The 19,014-nt window shown below is 42.3% G+C and overlaps 1 protein-coding gene across 1 annotated transcript in view; it reads right to left on the minus strand.

The window, feature by feature from the left end:
* SELENOP (selenoprotein P) overlaps positions 1-16,492 on the minus strand; it is a 39,469-nt gene extending 22,977 nt beyond the window's left edge. The window contains exon 1 of the mRNA XM_019930081.3: positions 16,396-16,492. Within this exon, the coding sequence (XP_019785640.2) occupies positions 16,396-16,409 (14 nt within the window). The 5' untranslated portion in view covers positions 16,410-16,492. The remainder of the gene's footprint in view (positions 1-16,395) is intronic.
* Between the last annotated feature and the right edge of the window lie 2,522 nt (positions 16,493-19,014).

Here is a 19,014-nt window from a genome sequence, read left to right on the forward strand (position 1 = left end):
CACTCACATATTGTTGTAATTCATATGCACATAAGAAAATTAATTTTTATTGAGAACTTACTATGTACCAGTTACCATTTTAAGCACTTTATATCTGACTTATTTAACCTCTATTGATCATATGAGAAAGTTACTATTACTATCCCATTTTACAGGTGAGAAAAATTGAAGCCTAGAGGGTTTGAGTAATTTGCCCAAAGTTATACAACTAGAAAGTTGGCTCAAACTTGAAAGTTGTGCTCTGTAGACTCTGTTCTTAACCATTAGTAGCATGGGCCTCTCCATATTTTGATTAACTTTTTCAAAAACTTAACATTATAAACAGCAAGGTCCTACTCTATAGCACAGAGAACTATATGTGTGTGTGTGTGTGTGTGTGTGTGTGTATAACTGAATCACTTTGCTGTACAGAAGAAATTAACACGTAAATCAACTATAGTTTAATAAAATAAAATTTAAAAATAAAAAACATTAGTTCATGCCACTAGTTTCATATATCAAAAAAGTCAACATGATTGTCATCTTTTAAAAATAGATTATCCAATTGTGATGACGGAAAGCAGTTTTTTTAAACTGTTGGTGGATATAAATTATATACTGTAAGCTCACTATTATTAGCTTCACTTTATATAGGGACTCCAAGGCAGAAGTTTCAATGATTCTCCTAACATCACACAGCAAGTTTAAGAGCCAAGTCTTCAACGTCCAGTTCTAGTACTTTTGGTCCTTTTGTAAGAGCTGCTAACTGTCTACATTAATGGAATATTACATGTTTAATATGGCAGACCCTGTTCAGTTTTGAATTAACAACTGGTGGTCGTAATTTGATATTTGGAGCATAAGTATTTCTTACCCCGACTCTAAAAATCCTCTCAACCTAAATCAAGATCATGCAATGGCATTCTACAAAATCAAAGTTTTCTCCTTTTGGTTTCTGGATGGACTTTAAAAGTTTGGTCAGTTTGAAACCATAATGGCCTTCATAGTGACATGGTGGGAGAAATCCTACAAGGGTAATGGATCAACAAGAAACCCAGAATTATAGTTCGGCCTATAATTCTGTAAAGAGTAAAGAAAGCGAAAAATCCAGGCCAATCACTCAAGATAAGGCCCAGTCAATGCCACGAAAATGAAAGAGGAGCAGGAGCAAATGTCTGGATCTTTCTGAGGCCTTTTTAAATTAAAGGAACAGTCATTCATTCAGACTTTGCATTTATAAACCTAGCCCGGAGCTGGGTCCCCCAGAAGCCTGTTTTATGGGGTTAAAACTCACTGCCTAGAGGGAAAAGTACCAAGTGCAGCAAGTAAAAATGCCTGTTGAGAGTGGAACTGGGACAGGCAGCTGCTAAGCAGGCCCCAGTGATCCCTTCCTCCTGGATCTCATGGCCTTGTGTAATTTACCTTTCCTTGAGTGCTGGTGGGACAGGGATAAAATATGGCAAAAGTGATGGGATGTTACTTCCAATGTTAGGTTACAAAAAGACTCTGATTTCCATCTTTCTTCCCTCTCTCACTGGTTCCCTAGCTCTGAGGGAAGCCAGCTGATATGCTGCGAGCTTTCCTGTGGAAAAGTCCATGTAGCAAGAAACTGGGGGAGACCCTCAGTGCAATGGCCAGTGAAGAAATGAATCCTGCCAACAACTGCATGAGCCAGCTTGGGACCAGATCCTCCCCCTGTTGAACTTTCAGATGAGGCTGCAGCCCCAGCTGTCACTTTGACTGCAACCTTGAGAGAGACCTTGAGGGAGAGGTATTCACATAAACTGTTCCCAGATTCCTAACTCCAGAAACTGAGAAAAAATAAATGTTTGTTATGTTAAGTGACCAAGTTTTGGGGTCATTTGTTATATAGCAATATATTTCTAATACAGAAACTTTGCCAAAAGCAAAGGCCCCATTATCTGAGGCTCACTCATTTATTCATTCTCTTAGTACTTATTTATTGAGCATTACTAAGATAAAGTCATATTAGGGACAAGAAGAGTTCCTTGTCTTCAAGGAGCTACGTTCTAGACAAGTCTACAAATATCTAAGAAAGGCAGTAATATTGAAGGTCCAGTCCAGGAAGGCATTCCCAAAGAAATGAATTCCCAAAGAGGTTCTTGACCAGACCTTGCTGGATAGACAGTACTCAACTGGCAGGCAGAGATGGCGATAGGAAAAGCCAGAGAGTGAAGTGGATGGTGGCAGGTAGAAAGCAGGTCTAGACCTCTGAGAGTGTACAAGCTAGTGGAAAAGGCATGAGGAAAAGCAACAGGGGAAAAAGAACAAGGTTCATTCAGAGTTTCCTTTCTGGCCAGTCACCACCAGCATCAGGGACTCTGGAGAAAGAGCCCATCCTCTGCCTGGTCCTAATACTGTATACACAATTTGTTGATCTTGTCAAAGATGGGGGCAGGGAGTGGAATTTCTTCCCTTCAGTTTGTACCATCTCTGAGGTCATTGCTATACTGTTCCATTGTTCCTGAGCTTGAATGAACCATTCATCACTGCAAACGACTAGGGGAAAACAAAATGCACAAAAGGCATTTTCAGATACAGCAGCCTGAGAATTTATGTCTCATCACTTGGAGGTTAGAAACGTAGCTAAAATGATGCATATGTCTCATGAAATGTGGAAGAGAGAAATTTCAGAGTCACAAGTTCAGACCACTAATAAAGATGATTTAATGATGATTGTTGTAGGAGTTTGAATTCCTATTGTATGACAATTGCACATCTGTATTATCATCATTAGACCTTTCTTTGGTTCTTTTTGGAGTCTTTGGGAAAGTCTTATAAGGTTTACTCTAAAAATATTATTTCACAAATGAAGTATTTGAGTAAAAGACACAGGATACCCTCAAACTTCGGCTAATGTTGTTTTCATCACTGGTGTTAATTTAATTTCTTGAGTTATTTAGGTCAAACATTTCTATCATGGAAGTTGTTACAAGTGGAACTGTGTAACCCCAAAATTCATATGTTGAAGTCCTAACCTCCAGTACCACAGAATGTGGCTGTGTTGGAAGACAGGGCCTTTAAAGGGATAGTTAAAGTAAAATGAGGTGATGTGGGTGACGGGTACTAATTCAGTATGACTGGTGTCCTTATAAGAAGAGGAGATTATGACACACGCACACAGGGGAAAGACCACGTGAAGACACAGGAAGAAGACTGCCATCTGTTAGCCAAAGACAATGACCCTCAGAAGAAACCAACCCTGCCAATACGCTGATCTCAGACTTCCAGCTTCCAGAACTGCGGGAAAATAAATTTCTATTGTTTAAGGCACCCAGCCTGTGTGGTACGTTGTTATGGAAGCCCTAGCAAACTAATAACTAGAAGTCTTTATAGTTTCATGAAAGGAATAAAGAGAATTCTCCCAAAAATTTTTAATCATCCTTTCACAGTAAATATATTTAACTCATCTATAAACTATTCGGTATTTGGTATAAGTTATTCATTTAAAAAAAAACTTTCTGTTAAGAAAAGATGTTCATTGGAGATAAATTAGAAAATATACATAAGCAAAATGAAGAAAATAAAAATCATTCCTCCTTTATCAATCAATATTATGATTTATCACCAATGATTTATCCTTGCAGATATATATAGTAATGGTTCAAAATATTCTGATGGAGCATGGACTTTTCCCACAGGACTTTGGTCAAGTTTGGGCAAGCTGGAACCTTCATGAGCTTCCATTTTCTCATCTATAAAACAGGGATAATAAGAACTGCCTTCCTGGGTTTTTGTCAGTTGTACAATATATAATAAAGTACAGTATATAAGCACTTAACAAAGTGCCTGGCACATAGTAAACAAACAATAAATGGTCTGTATATTTTATATAGCCTGCATTTTACTATAACAAGTCATTCTGCACATGCTATTTTTACAGTCTGCTTTTTTTTTTCATGCTTGGTATAGTTTCATTACTAGCTGTTTATGAAATTCTGTTTCTGGGTATTTAAGCACCCCACATATAAGAATATTGTTTTCGGGCTTCCCTGGTGGCGCAGTGGTTGCGAGTCCGCCTGCCGATGCAGGGGACACGGGTTCGTGCCCCGGTCCGGGAGGATCCCACATGCCGTGGAGCGGCTGGGCCCGTGAGCCATGGCCGCTGAGCCTGCGCGTCCAGAGCCTGTGCTCCGCAATGGGAGAGGCCACAGCAGTGCGAGGCCCGCGTACCGCAAAAAAAAAATATATATATATATATATATATATTGTTTTCTGGTTTCATGGTGTTTTCATTTGAATACCTTTCTTCAGGCCTCTTGGTGTAGAATTCATGCCGCTTTAAGACTCTTGGTCTTTTAGCAGCCTCCTTGTGTTAGGAAGACTTCCAAAAGCACTGTTGGGGATTGAGAACTCGTTCAAGTTTGAGACGGTGCCAGTGGCAAAGAGAAAACAGAACTGTTCCTGCTGACTCTGCACTGCAGCTGCCAGATGCCTTGGTTAGCTTGCAGAAAGGGAAACAAAATGGAATGGCGAAACGAAATGCTTTGGAGACGACATGGTGGTGGCAGAACAGGGGTTTCCTCCGCTGGTGCTCTTAGCAGTGGTTCTAAGGGTCAGGATGCCCCAGGCCCACATGTCTTGAGTCAGAGCCAGGCCACCCCATGATGCGGTCAGCCTATAGCCTACAGGAGGGGACTCCAGCCGGACTGCCAAGGGTACCGGAAGTCACCACCTCAGTGCCCCTGTACCACCACTACCCCCAAAAGCGACCTCCTCCACCTGAAGCTTTGCTCACTGAGGTTCTTAAAGTGCAAAAACTCAGGACGGTATTTAAACCCAAAGTTCTTAGAATGAATGAGTTTCAAGCCCCTTCCTAAAGCAGGGGAAAGGTAAACAGCTTGAGAGAATACACAGCATGTGTGGGTAAGAAAGATATCAATTCCAAAGCGGAGGCTGGAGGCTGAAGTTAAGTCCTGTTTATCTCCAACTGTGCAAGGGTCATCGGAAGCCGTGCAGGGGGATGGGACGGCGCCATAGGTACTCAAGGTCTCTTACAAATACTCTACAGCTATCACGAAGAAAACACTCCATCCTAACCTGGCATCAGGATATTTCCTAAGGACACGCAGTCCAAGGCTGCTTCCATATAGAAAAGAACTGCTTTTATCCATAAAGTGGCACTTTATGGAAGAGCCTTGGGCTCTACGGAAAACAGGGAGGGAGGGCGGTGAGCTCCCACCTGTTAGCAGCAGTTCTTTCTTCCAGTAGTTCCATTATCACCTCAGGTCAACTCAACAAATATTTGCCAGGCGTCCAGCGTGAGCAGGACATTGCATTAAGGCGGATGTACCGAATGAAGGCTGCTCCAGGGAGCTGGAGCTTGTTCGTGCAGCAGCTTTGGCGCTGGAGGCTGTGAGGAACCCACCCCGCCGTACTCCAAGGTCAGCTGCTGGGCTCCCTGCACAGGAACGGAAGGGTCACTATAATACCACCCACTGGGGCTTTCCTGACCACCAGCTTTTCTAAAGACAAAGTGAGAATCTCTCTAATCAAGAAAAACAATTTAACACGGATCTTGGAATCACCCTGAGAAACACATGTGACTGTTTATTTCATAAGAGAGCGATTTTGTGGAAGTCCATATTCAGGACTGTGTGTCAATGGCAATACATTGCTGCAGCTGGCTATGTATATTTTAATCTTTTTTTCTGCTGGTTTTTCTACCAGAGTTTGGAAGCACAGAAGGTCACCAACATAAACTTTATGCTATAAAGATGCCTCAGCAGAACCCCTAAAATGACACAATTCCCAATTACAGCTAAGCAATTCCACCCATTTTGGGGGGATGCCTGAAGACACGGGGTCTTCATTTCTTCATGTGAAAAATGAGCACTGTGCTGGCCAATGCCTCCCAGGCCTACAGTCACCTTCCAAAGGAAACCGCCACTTGGAGCCCTGTGGAGGCAAACTGCTCCAGGCCAGCAGTCCCAGCTCTGGCTGCACAGTAGAATCACTGGAGAGCTTTTAAAACATGCCACTATCCACGCTCACCCCACAGATTCTAATTTCAGGGTTCCGATTAATCCTGGATGGGGTCTAATTTCTAAGTCATCACAGAAGATTCTGTTTTGCAGCCTGGGTTGAGAACCACTGCTTCAGACCATTCCATAAGCTGGAGAGATCAAGCACGACTCCACCCCCCCTCCCCCATATGCAATTAATTAATGGGACCAATGTCGAACTCTTAACCCAAGGACAGCCAAGACCTAAGTTGGCCTGGGTCCTCTGAGGTGGCCTGTGTTGGGATCTCCAAGGCAATCCCCATATTCAGAGATTTGCTACAGGGACTCATCACATAGTTGGACTCATGGTTAAGATTTATTACAGTGATGGAGTAAGGATACACAGCCAGATCCTAATGGAAAAAGACAGGCAGAATCTAGAGAAATCCATGCACAGGCTTCCTATGCTCTCTTTCTATGAAGGGACAAACTTGAACACATTACTTTCTCCAGCAATGAAGAAATGTAGTACTATGTGTGCAATGTTTCTTCCAGGAAAGCCCAGTAGAGACAGAGCATTCAACATGTTTACTGGGGACTGGTCACATCTGCACTCTCTGCCTAGCATGCATCAAAATTCCAGACTCCCAGAAGGAAAGCAGGTGCTCAGCATAAATATCCTCGTTTGCACACAGTCTAGGCACAGAGAACCACCCTTCTCAGTTTTGAGAACGGCAGAAACACCCACATACCAGCCAAAGGCCAATCTTGCAAGCAGGCCTTTCCAAAGAGAGCAGTCTCAGGCCTGCTGTGTTAACTCTTTTCTGCACACGGCCCAAAACAGAGATGCTGATTATCAGTTAGATGGGTAGATTCTGTCTCAGGAATTTGCCTTGGGAAATAAGAACAGCCTGAGGAAGTTGTTTTGAGAGGAGAAGCGACCACACACAAAGAGAAGCAAAGATAAGAACATGACCCAGTCACACGATGGGGATGCTCCAGCGAAGGGCACAAACTCCAGTGCTGAGGATTCAGCAAGGCAGCTCAGTTATCAGATCTCTGTCGGCTCTTCTGCCTCCCAAATCCTGTTGTTCTTCTTTCCCTGAAACCTGTCACCCCAGCCGTTCCTGGGTTTCCATGAATATTCTGTGGAGCCACTTTAGAAGTCTGTCCTCCCTATATGTAGCTTATCCTCGCTCCAAACCTCCATCGCTCAGCCAGAGTACGTCTCAATATCTTTTAACGAAAAGAGCTCACAAGCTCGCTCATCACACGATCCTGACCCAGGACCCTCAGAGGTAGGCAGAGAAAGAGCAACCAAACACAACCTCAAAAAAAGGAAAAGAGGCGTGTGAGTCGTCAGCCAGACTAGGCTTCACAAAGCCACAGTTATTCTTAGCCACACACTGCCCTCCACATCAAGTGGACTTTTGGCTGAATTGGGTGATACCTTTGCAGAAATGATTACAAAGTTTTGGTGATGGAGACCATGAAGATGTGGTCTTTGTGGTCCCGGAATACAAAACAACTAATGGAGAATTAGTTGGAAAAGTTCCCAGCTCTATGAAACTCATCCAGTTATAACTTGGTCTCACTCATTTAATGTTTAGCTGAACGTATCTATGGACTTCAAAATCATTTTAAACAGTGAAATAACCACATAAATATTCCGTTCAGATGCTGTGAAATTCAAACTTTTAGGTTGAAAGATTAAGACCCTCCTCTATCAAAAGAGCACGAGTTTATTCCTCTCCATTCTACAACCCATCTTTCCAGTGCTAACACTATCACCATTACATGTTCTTCCTATCACAATGGTTGTTGATTCAAATAAATCAGAGAATGTTAGAACTGGAAGAGACATTACCAATCACCTGAAATTCAAGCCTCTGGTTTCAGAGATGAGAAGCTATAGGCCCAGCAAGATTTATAGGCTTATCCAAGCTCTCACAGCTGGCTTGAACCAGAGCAGAACTAGAACTCTTAATCTCCTGACTCCCAGGCTAATTTATTGCCACTCTGGGCTCTTCGTGTTGGTCTTTTCCTGTGCGAGAGAATTCAGGCTCCAAAACTGTGGATAACTTCTGACTATTTTTGCAGCTGCTATCTTTCCAAAGTCTATTATCATTCCCAGAAAATATTAACATTCACAAGGCTGTGGATTTGTGATTGTGCAATAAGTAAATAATACATCGTTCTCAAATGTGCTAATCTTTGCAAACCAAGATCACGTGTTTGTAAATACCAGGAAGCTACACTCAAAATATGTACTTCTGAGTTTCTAAGAACAAGTCAGCACGATGTGCTTTTTGCTACAGTTACACTTAAAAGAGAATTTAACCTTCACTCACTCATTTACTTTTAAAACTACGTCACATGACAGTATTCAATTCAAAAAAGGTAAATGTTACCTGTATAACAACTTTACTCAGACGTTAGGCATCAGTTAATCGATCAGTGATCAATGAAAAATAACTTAGTTAACCATTATTAGAATCCCAGCTGTTCCAGGGTTGGGTGTGGTGAAGGGAGACAAAGCAACACAAAGTAAGATACTCTCAGAGCATTTAATGTGCAGAAGACAAAATGCAGAAAGATATTAAAAATGTGCAGAAAAATATTAAAAACAATAAGCACTAGATCATACAGTATATCTTACAATAATACCCCAAGAACTCAAGGACGAGAGAGAATAGCAGAGACAGGATGGGTCCAATTAATAGTTTTCTGACTGGGCATTTGTGATTGGACGTGGTTAAAATAGAGAGCATTTTTGCTCCGAGGCAGAGTAGAAAAGCAGGACAACTTTGATGTCAATCTGATTTTTATTTCTAATTTTTTCATCCACATAATGAGTATTTATTGAGCACATTTTTATGTGCCTAACACTTTGCTGGCCATTGCAAAGGATCCAACTATGGGAGCATTGCTTAAATTCTCAAGGCCTCAGATTCCTTACCACTGAAATATGAAAAGTGTATCAGATAATATTAGGTTCCTTCTAGTTCTTACTTTCTATGAGTCTAACATCTCCAAGATGAAGAAGGAATTCCTGATAAGCTCTTATAATATTAGGTCCCTTCCAGTTCTTACTTTCTGTGAGTCTAACCTCTCCAAGATGAAGAAGGAATTCCTGATAAGCTCTTACAATCTGTTTGAAACAACAAAATTTGTGTGCATGGAAACAGGAATACACAATACCCGATTTTCAGGGGTTCTAAAGTTTTTTGCCCTCCTAACACACAGGAGATTTATAACACATTTCTTTCAGTGGCTCAGTCAGTACACTTGGAGAACATGCCCCACAGAGGGGAGAATCAAAATGGCAGTGGAAAACTAAATAGGTTTGAAAAGTTCTCCCAGCTGATCCAGACATGAGCCCCTCTTCTCAGAGGGGCTCTGCCACCTCTTTGCTCAAGTAAGAATCATTGGATTAAATGTTCAAACGAATGGAATAGTTCTGATGAAATGTGCTGAAATGGTAAAGAATAAAAACTTTCTTCTTTCATTCAAGATAAATTCAAATACCTACTGTGTTCCAGTCATTGTGCTAGGTATTACAAATTAACAATAAAGAAGCAAACCAGAGACCCAGCCCTTCAAGGACTTAGAGCATGGTAGCCTAGGTCAACTACAGGACACTACAGGCTACAAATATCAGAAAACCTGACAGGCTTAAACACTAAGGACTGTGATTGGATGATGTAGCTGGAATCCTAAAAGTAGGGCAGGCATCACAGTTGGCTTCATCTAGTGATTCCAATTAGTTGGTTTCAAGGAACCTTGGCTTCAAGTCCCAGCTCCTCACTTACTAGCAACATGACTCCGGCGAGTTGTTCAGTTTCTCTAAATCTCAAGTTCAACATCTGTAGAACAGGAATAATAATTGTTCCTGCCTCAAAGTATTGCTATGAGGATTAAATGGGACAATGGTAATGAAGCACTTAGCCTGATGCCCAGAAAAAAGCAAAGTCTCAAAACAGTTATTATCTCTATCATCATAATTAAAGTGGCTGACTATGTGCAAAAGTGAGACTTAAAAAAAAATACAGAATTTTACAACCCACAGCTAAGCTTGTGAAAAAAGACAAAAAGTTGGTTGAAAAGTGATTTGGGGGCTTCCCTGGTGGTGCAGTGGTTGAGAGTCTGCCTGCCAATGCAGGGGAAGTGGGTTCGTGCCCCGGTCCGGGAAGATCCCACATGTTGCAGAGTGGCTGGGCCCGTGAGCAACAGCCGCTGAGCCTGCAAGTCCAGAGCCTGTGTTCCGCAACGGGAGAGGCCACAACAGTGAGAGGCCCGCGTACCGCAAAAAAAAAAAAAAAAAAAAAAAAAAGTGATTTGGGAAGGATAATTTGCAGAATGTAGCAGAAGCCCTTTCGGAGAAAGGAAGATAAAAGGGTGGTAACTGGAGGGAGATCTCAGGATGGAGACAGAACTCGTTATTTTGGAAGTAAAGAAACCTGGGTATTTTTATAGTCTGTGAGGTGGGATCTAGTAGAGGTGAAGAAGCTGAAAATACTAGAGAAAAAGAGAATATTGCAAATTGCAGAGGAGATGGACACCAAACACAGGTGTAGGGATTTGCCTTGAGCAGGTGATATGATGAGAATTTTTAAATTATTCCATTTTATTAAACGCTTACTATGCCAGGCACCAGCCTAAGTACTACGCATGTTATCTTATGTTAGCCTCACAACAACGTTAAGAAGTACATACTTTTTATCTCCATTGAGCACCTCTGTTCAAATCTAAAACTGAGGTTTGGAAATTGTTAAATAACACCTAGGGCTTCCCTGGTGGCGCAGTGGTTGAGAGTCCGCCTGCCGATGCAGGGGACGCGGGTTCGTGCCCCGGTCGGGGAAGATCCCACATGCCGCGGAGCGGCTGGGCCCGTGAGCCATGGCCACTGAGCCTGTGCGTCCAGAGCCTGTGCTCTGCAGCAGGGGAGGCCACAACAGTGAGAGGCCCGCGTACAGCAAAAAACAAAATAATGAAATTTTTAAAAATTAAAAAAAAATAACACCTAGTAAAAATGGAACACAGATATGAACTTGACTTTCACACCAAAACCTGTGTCTTGATACCTAAGTTAAATTGAGGTAACGAAATGAGAAGAGGTGCATATATTACATATACTAAAACATCTGTAGCTTGGGGATAGCAATTAGTGGGAGTCTGTACTAGATAGAATCCGTATTCTCCAGGAAGTATACAAAATTAACTACTGAGATAGAGGAGTTCAGACAATGTCTAGAAGTCACAAAAGAAGGAAAAGAATTACTGGGGAGAGGCAACAGTCACATAAGAATTTTCCAGAATCAATGAAAGACTTAAATGTTCAGATTTAAGAATCACAATGAATACTAAGCTAAACAAGTAAAAATTAAGCCACACTTAGATTCACCCGGGTAAGACTGCAGAACACCATTGAAAATAAGAAAATTTTAGTATTCAGAACAAAAAAAACCAGATTACCTACAAAGTAACAATTAGACTAAAGCAGACTTCTCAACAGGAAAAAACAAAGACCACAAAATAATAGAAAGTGCTGAGGAAAAATATCTGCTAGTATCATTCAAGAGGAGAGATAAAGTTTGAGCGTGTATGTTTTCAAACAGTCCCTGAAAGAACTACTAAAGAACGTACTTTAGAAAGAGGAAATTGAACAGAAAAGGAATGAGTGGAGAGCAAAAACCAGTATGGATCAAAGAACTTGGTAAATATTGATACTTTGGTAAATATTCATTCACTGTTTGAAATAACAACAATAATAATGACAAGTGAAGAGAGGAATTTAAATGAAGTAAAACTAAGATACTTAAAAAATAGAAGAAGGGGAAGGTGATTTAAATTAAAGAATTCTAAAGTCATTATTTTGTTCAGAAATAGTGTAGGCATATCAATTTTTGACTTTTTAGAGTATGTTTCTTTTTGTAACAGTAACCGCTATCAAATTACAATCTCTACTTTTTTTTTTTTTTTTTTTTTTTTGCGGTACACGGGCCTCACTGTTGTGGCCTCTCCCGTTGCGGAGCACAGGCTCCGGACGCGCAGGCTCAGTGGCCATGGCTCACGGGCCTAGCCGCTCCACGGCATGTGGGATCTTCCCGGACCGGGGCACGAACCCGTGTCCCCTGCATCGGCAGGCGGACTCTCAACCACTGCGCCACCAGGGAAGCCCACAATCTCTACTTTTAAAGGCAGAGAACTTCAAAATCATGGTTTTAGAGTGAACATAGGAATGGGTGTGACTAACTGTAGGTGTAATTAATTTCTATAGAGAAAAGGATCTAAAGGAAATAGGACCAAATGTTAGTATTTGTTAGTATCTATTATTTTCTGTATTTTTGAAATATTTTGCAATTAATTTTTTTTTAAAAAAAGAAGAAGCTTCTGGTGCTTTTAACTGACAGGTTTTGCTTGATCACATATCAAGCCACAATCGCTGAACCTTCACTAAACAAAGAAGAAGCTGAACCAGCGAAGCTCATATTTGTCTAGCTAGGGCCTCACCACCTGCAGAAGCAGAAGTACATGATATGTTCCTTTCTGTTTCTGTAAGCAATGTGTCCCTGTGAGGCATCTGGACTTTGAGCACGTGAGTCAGGCTCATAGTTACAGCCTGTCTCACCAGGTCACAGTGACCTTTGTGATTATCACTTAGATGCTTCTGGAAGGATCATCTTAGTAGTCTTTCAAAGTCCTTTCCAAGTCTCTGTCAGTCTATGTTTATCATTTTCATGGTCTAATTGGGCAGTTTTCATAAACTGATACAAAGTGTCTTCTGCATGAGCACAGTCAACCTTTACAGCTGTTGTAAAGAGAGTATCACTCTAACTCTGCCTGGCTAGAGTTGGTTGGTTGGTTTTTTAATGGGATATGAGTCCTTTAATAGCAGTCTAATCCCTTCAATTTACAAGAAAGTGAGGGCTAGAGAAATCAGTCTTCTTGCCCAATATCTTACAACTAATAAATGAGAAAGCTGAAAATCAAATTTTGGACCCATCACTATCATCATTCTCTAAGATAATGCCTACATTCCTAAGCTGTTACAGGAAGAAGTATGTTATCTGTGAAGATCCTGAAAGTATCGATCACAATGACATCATGATTTATAGCCACCTGATTTAACCCCAGTAGAACAGCAAAGTGCAGTGCCTCTGGCATTCGAGGCCACACCCCCGGGCTATTCATGTCTAGCCTGTGCCTATCCAATGCAGCCAGGCTTCTGGGATCTTCAGAGGTAAGTCCTCCTGCATGACCCCAAGTTGTGAATCCAAGTTGTGAAGAGTTTGAGGAAGACACATTTGCTGACAACACAACCTTAACAACAGCCATAATGTTGCTAACATGGTTAGACACACCTCACTGGAATGATCAAAACTGCCCAGGTCACCTGCTGTTGGGTTAAAGAACCACTACCCTGGAGAGGACTCTGAGAAGTCACAAAGGACACCGAGATCTAACCACAGCACTTTTCAAACTTTCACGTGCACATGAATCATGCAGGTATCTTATGAAAATACAGATTCTGATTGAGTGGGCTGGGGTAGGGCCTGATATTCTACATTTCTAGCAGACTTCCAGGTGGTACCCATACTGCTGGTCCCACGGGTACCCTTCAAGTAGCCAGGCTTTTCCCGGTGCACAAAATTCTCACAGGGTCTGTGATGAGACTGTGCTTCTCTAAGGCAGGACTTTGGCGGCCAGGGAGGGTTGGAAGCAGGTGGACTGTGTGAGCAGTATGCACAGAACTAGTCACGTGCCGCCAGAGTTACGGGGGTGAACACATGACCGTGAATGATTAATGAACCTGAAGGAGGAGCCTTCTGGGAGAGAAAGGTTTCTGGGAGAGAAAGGTTTCTGAAGGCTTCTGGGAGAGAAAGGTTTCCTTTTTTTGAGAGAGGTTTTGAAAGTGGCTCTTGATGGTTCATTCACCTTCCAGCCAAGATGGAGTAGCCAGCAGCAGTACCCTCCTGCCGGAAACTACTAAAACACAGGGTAAAAATATATAAAACAATGATTTTCGGACATTGGACACCAGGTTGTGCAGGACAGTAATCCCTGGGAAAGGGGAAAAACTGAAAAAATAAAACAGAGTGTCAGTGACCTGTGCAACAACTTCAAGCAACATAATTTTATGTTATTGGATTAACTGGGGTGGAGCGGTGATAGAAGACAATATTGGAATAGATAACGGTTGAAATTTTTCCAAATTTGATTTAAAAAAAAAGAAACTCAAGATTTAAGAATCTCAATGAGCCCCAAGCACAAGATAAAAGAAGAAAAGAAAGGAAAGAAAGAAAGGGAGAAAGACCAGATCATTATAGTAAAGATAATTTGTCAGTGGTGGAAATCTATAAAATATTTTCCCTTAAAAAGAAGTCTGTATGTTAACCAGTTTTGAAGAACCTGTTTTAAATGAATTGCTGTTCTCCTTTAAGTCAGTACTGCAATGATGATAGTTTGATTTCTGTTTCTGCAGAACTCAAAACTAGCTTGGATATGTGAACAGATCTCATTGTTCTGCTAATGTATCATGCATCTTGGTCACATGTTCAGGCCAGACCAGGCTCAAAAGGCAGCCACAAATTCTGCGCCCATGAAATTATCTGTTTCACCACAGCTACGAATCCTATACTCCTTTCATGTGTGTACTTAGGGGCTCGATTTCCATCCCATTCTTCATTTAGATATACTGAAGGCCGACATGGTCTATACGACCTCCTGCAAACTATTGTGAGTGAAAATATGATGATGATTTTTTCTTACTTAATTGTTCCAAGTTTCACATACCCTTCATGTCTGCCATGTCCTCTCAAGCACTGCTTGCTCCCCCTCTCACAGTTTCACAATACACACCACTTACTGTCCAAGAGCACAAGGAGTGTCCAAGAATCCAATGATGAAAGAGGGAGAGAGGGAACTGGACGCTGTCATCAGCCGCCTAGCACCACTGTCACTCTTGGCCCTGCTCTAGCTAACGATTGCTTGTCCCTGCTCTGGGTTATAGTTCCAAGGTTTCAGCTCTTCCACCCTTTGATGCTTAGCCGCTTTTTCTGCAAAGGCTTGAAATCATGCCAGAGTGAATGTGTCATCTAGGAGGGGTTCCTGCCTTCAACACACTCTGCCCTGAAACCAGTCTTTACCCAAAATCCTTAGACCCCTGCACTGAGTCTTGAATCCCTTGTCCTCCTGGTAAGGTCTGCTTTAGGGTCCATGCTGTCCTTCCCTGTCAGCAGACTCCAGTTCAGCCTAAAGGTTTCTCTAATCTACCTTTAGCAGGTCCAGGGCATTCCCATTTCTTCCTCATAGGAAGGCCTGATCTCTTTATGTAATTGGTCTCCCCTTCTCCAGAACTCTGCCTACCAAGCGAAGGGCTTGGATAAGGGCTTGTATCATCAGATACAAAACGTTCTGTCCCCTTTCTCAGGATATCAGCTCATTCGAGTCTCATCTTTGATAACTGAGAGAAGGCTACTCATCCTTCTCTTAAGGAGGACTTCATGCATAAAAGTGAAACAAATGTCAATGCTTAGGTGATTTTTTTATCTCTTTCTATAAATATGGAAATTGCTCACATGATATTTTAGAATTCTGCTTCAGCCCCTCACCCCATTATTCAGAATCTCCACCATACTAAGAAAGCAGAAAGAATTCCAAAGGACATATATCTATAGGTGGAAAAGAATCGCACTGCTTTTGTTTGCTTATTTTAATACCAATGATCATTTTTAGACATCAAGACCTTCCAGCAGATTCTAATTCCAAGGAATCCCAAGCTCCCTATAAGTCCTCCCGGCTCCTATCTTGCCTATCTTAACATAAATGAGTCCTTTCCTACCGACTTGGGTGCACAAGAATTTCCTGTCCTCCCTGCTCCCAGGCCAGGGCCTCTCTACCAGGGAGTTGTCTCCACTTGTGTCACAAAGGGTAAGCTCAGATGCTTGTAGTTTGGAACTCTTCCCTTGCCCTTCCTGGGTGTGATTGAGGAACAAAAACTAGGAAGGAGACATCCCAGAGAGTGGATGTTTCTCACTTAGATCTAAAATATCTCTATCCCAATCAACAAGCCCTTCACAAACGACCAATCAGAAAAACTGTTAGTACCTCTAGCATCTAGCCATTGCCTAGGACGTAGTAGGCACCTGTTCAATACTGAATAAATAAATGAACAAATCTGTGCCTTTTCATGTGTCTCTGACTGCAGCAAATATCATGAATTTCAATCACTTAATATAGTATACTTCTATATTCGCACTTTAACAGGAACCTCCCAAAATCTTAAGGCAAAAGAAATTATTATTGCTCCAAAACACCATGGTTACTCTAATAATAGGATTCCAATATTGGCTATTTTTGCTGTCTGAGGATCATTAACACTAGCTTCTACAACAACCAACCCTAAAACTTCATCAAGCCACAGCTGTTTTATTTCTAGTCCACTCACATTCTGATGTTCATTGGGTGGCTCTCCCAGGTGGATTTCTTCTAAGCTTTAACTCAGGGATCCAGGCTCCTTCCATCTGTGGCTCTGCCTCCTAGAAAGGAAAAAGAAGAGTAGAAGATCTAGGAAACGTGAGTGGCTGTATCACTTCTACTAATATTCTATTGTCCAGAACTAGTCTTGTGGTCCCAGCTAGATGCAAGAGCATCTGGTGGGAAATGGGATTTTCTTGTTTGCTCAGGAATTGAATGTATACAGTTTGGTGAACACATTGCACTATCTTTGCCATTGGGGCTAAAGGAGAATTTCATGTTGGGGGGCCAGGACCTCACTAACATTGTAACCTTTACCCTATTTCTCCTATGCCTTTCTCTTCGGTGCAGATTCATCATGCATCCCCTCAGTCAGTCACTTAGAGTATAAAAGCTTTCACTACGATCTGAAAAATTAAACACATTATACAAGTAGGGTTGTTCCATGTAAACAGTTTGGTTTCAAAGTCCATGAGTATGTTGCTTATGAGACAAAAATTGTCCGGAGAGTCAGCAAATATTTGCTATTGATGATGAAAGTGACAGCAATGATTTTCTCTGCCTGATCTCTGGCCTTAACCCTTTCCATCTCAAAACTCTCCCTACAAAGTCCTGCAACTCTTCCCAGTTTCACTCTGTTCAGTTCCCAGTTCTCCTGGGGGAAGTAAAGTCATTTCTACAGCCTCAGGTCAAGCCAAAATGAAGTCTTCTCAAGTCACGATTTTTGGTGCTAATCCTAACCTTCTATAGCTATTCCCTCACTGTCTACTGCTATTCATTATATGTACTTCTCTCTGCATCTAGGTAACTTCTTTCTTACCTATCATCCTCTACAGATCTGTGGGCCTAAGTACCACCTCTGTGTGGCACGATCAACAGCATACATTGAAACAAGGGTCCGTTATCACTACATCCTCAGTGCTTACTATGGTCTCCTAATCAGCTGTTGTCACTGACCACCTCACCAGCTTCCAGAAAGGAGAGGATTCTGTTGACAAATTCTTCTTCTCCACTTCCCAGTTAGCTGTTTGTACCCAGGATCGCCTCACCCTCAAGCCAGTGATCAAAGGGCCTCGGGGAAATCAAAAGGGCTTCGCAGCAGAAGGAGCCCTGATTTCTCTCGGCATTGGCTGAGAACCTACTGTTTTCTACACAGTTCTAAGAGCTTTCAATGCATTGTCTCAAGGAATCCTCAGAACGCCTAAAGACTATTATGACTTCCCTTTCACAGGAAGTTCCGTAACTTGCCCAAGGCTCACACTAATGGCGGAGCAGCATCCAGGCATCGTGGACCATGAAGCAGCATCATGGTGTGGATGTGTGTGGAGAGAAACAGGAAGGCGGGGAGGGTATTCCCTCCTCTGTGCTAACGGTGGGACTACATGTGAAGAAAATCTGGGCAGGAGGATGCTAGTGCCCTGCTTCTCCCCCTCCCCCTCCCCCAGCTGCTGCACCCAGAGCCAGGGCCTCCCAGCCGCCCTCCCTCTCTGGCAGGCCCAGCTGCAGTTTCAAATGGCTCATTTTTCAACTCTCAGTACCTAAATGGGTCAACTCCATTCAAAGGGGAAAAGAGAAGGAAGCTGTGTTTTGGCATTTAACCCCAAAAGCATTCTTCCAGCCAGTTTTTCCATTAATAACACCGGCCCTTTAAACCTCCAGTTTTCAGAAAACTTGTACCATTTACACAGTCACGGAAAGACAATCAGGAAGCCTCATACTCTCAGCACGCCGCCTTTGACTGCTTGATAAGGAACCGCAGAAGACAAACTGCAGATGGGTTCACTGAACTCTTTCCTTGGAAACACAGAGCACCTCGTTCCTGTCACGTCCCTGGTGACAAGGAGGAACCACAGCTCTCCTCACACGGAGCAGCCGGGACGGAAGCTGAGCAGAGGCTTCATCTGCCCCGAGAACCCACGCTGTCACCCTTCATGCTCCTGGCCGTGCTGGCTCAGCTGCTGAACCGCGTGTACACTGTTGCCTCCTCCTGGGGCTCCTTTCCCCTCCCCACTCCCAGCCGGATCACTTTTCTCTTGTGCACATTTAAAAAGCACAGTCAGGTGAACAGAAACACAGCAGCTTCTGAGAACAAAGTCAGACTAGAACAGTCTATGTACCAAACTGAACTTTCTGATCTTTTTGTCTTACTTGCTGTTCAGAAAGGAACTTGCAAACGCCATCCCTGTCCGGTTTTGCTTTGCAAAGGGAGCCAACGAAGTTCATTGAAACCTCCCCACCTTCCCAGGGTCTCAGGCACGGAGGGACGTTGCCAAAATAGGTGTGAGCTCCCTTTTCCTTAAAGAGCTGACTCTTAGAGAAGGTCAGTTAACCACCTTCCTACCGCGACGAAATGACTTAGTTTCAAATTCTTACAAAAATCACATCAGAATCATGGACTCTCGGAGTCTTTTTTGGATGCTTTGGCCACAAGTTTGCTGGCATTTAAAAAAATCAACAAATCTTTTCTGAAGAAAAACAATTCTTTTCATCCCTCTATTTGAGAATTTATTTCAATTTTTCCTAACAATCCCAGTGGAGTTTTTTTTTTTTTAACTTTTTATCTTCTATTGGAGTATATCCGATTAACAAT

Source organism: Tursiops truncatus, chromosome 3 (genome assembly GCF_011762595.2).
Source record: "Tursiops truncatus isolate mTurTru1 chromosome 3, mTurTru1.mat.Y, whole genome shotgun sequence".
NCBI lineage: Eukaryota > Metazoa > Chordata > Mammalia > Artiodactyla > Delphinidae > Tursiops > Tursiops truncatus.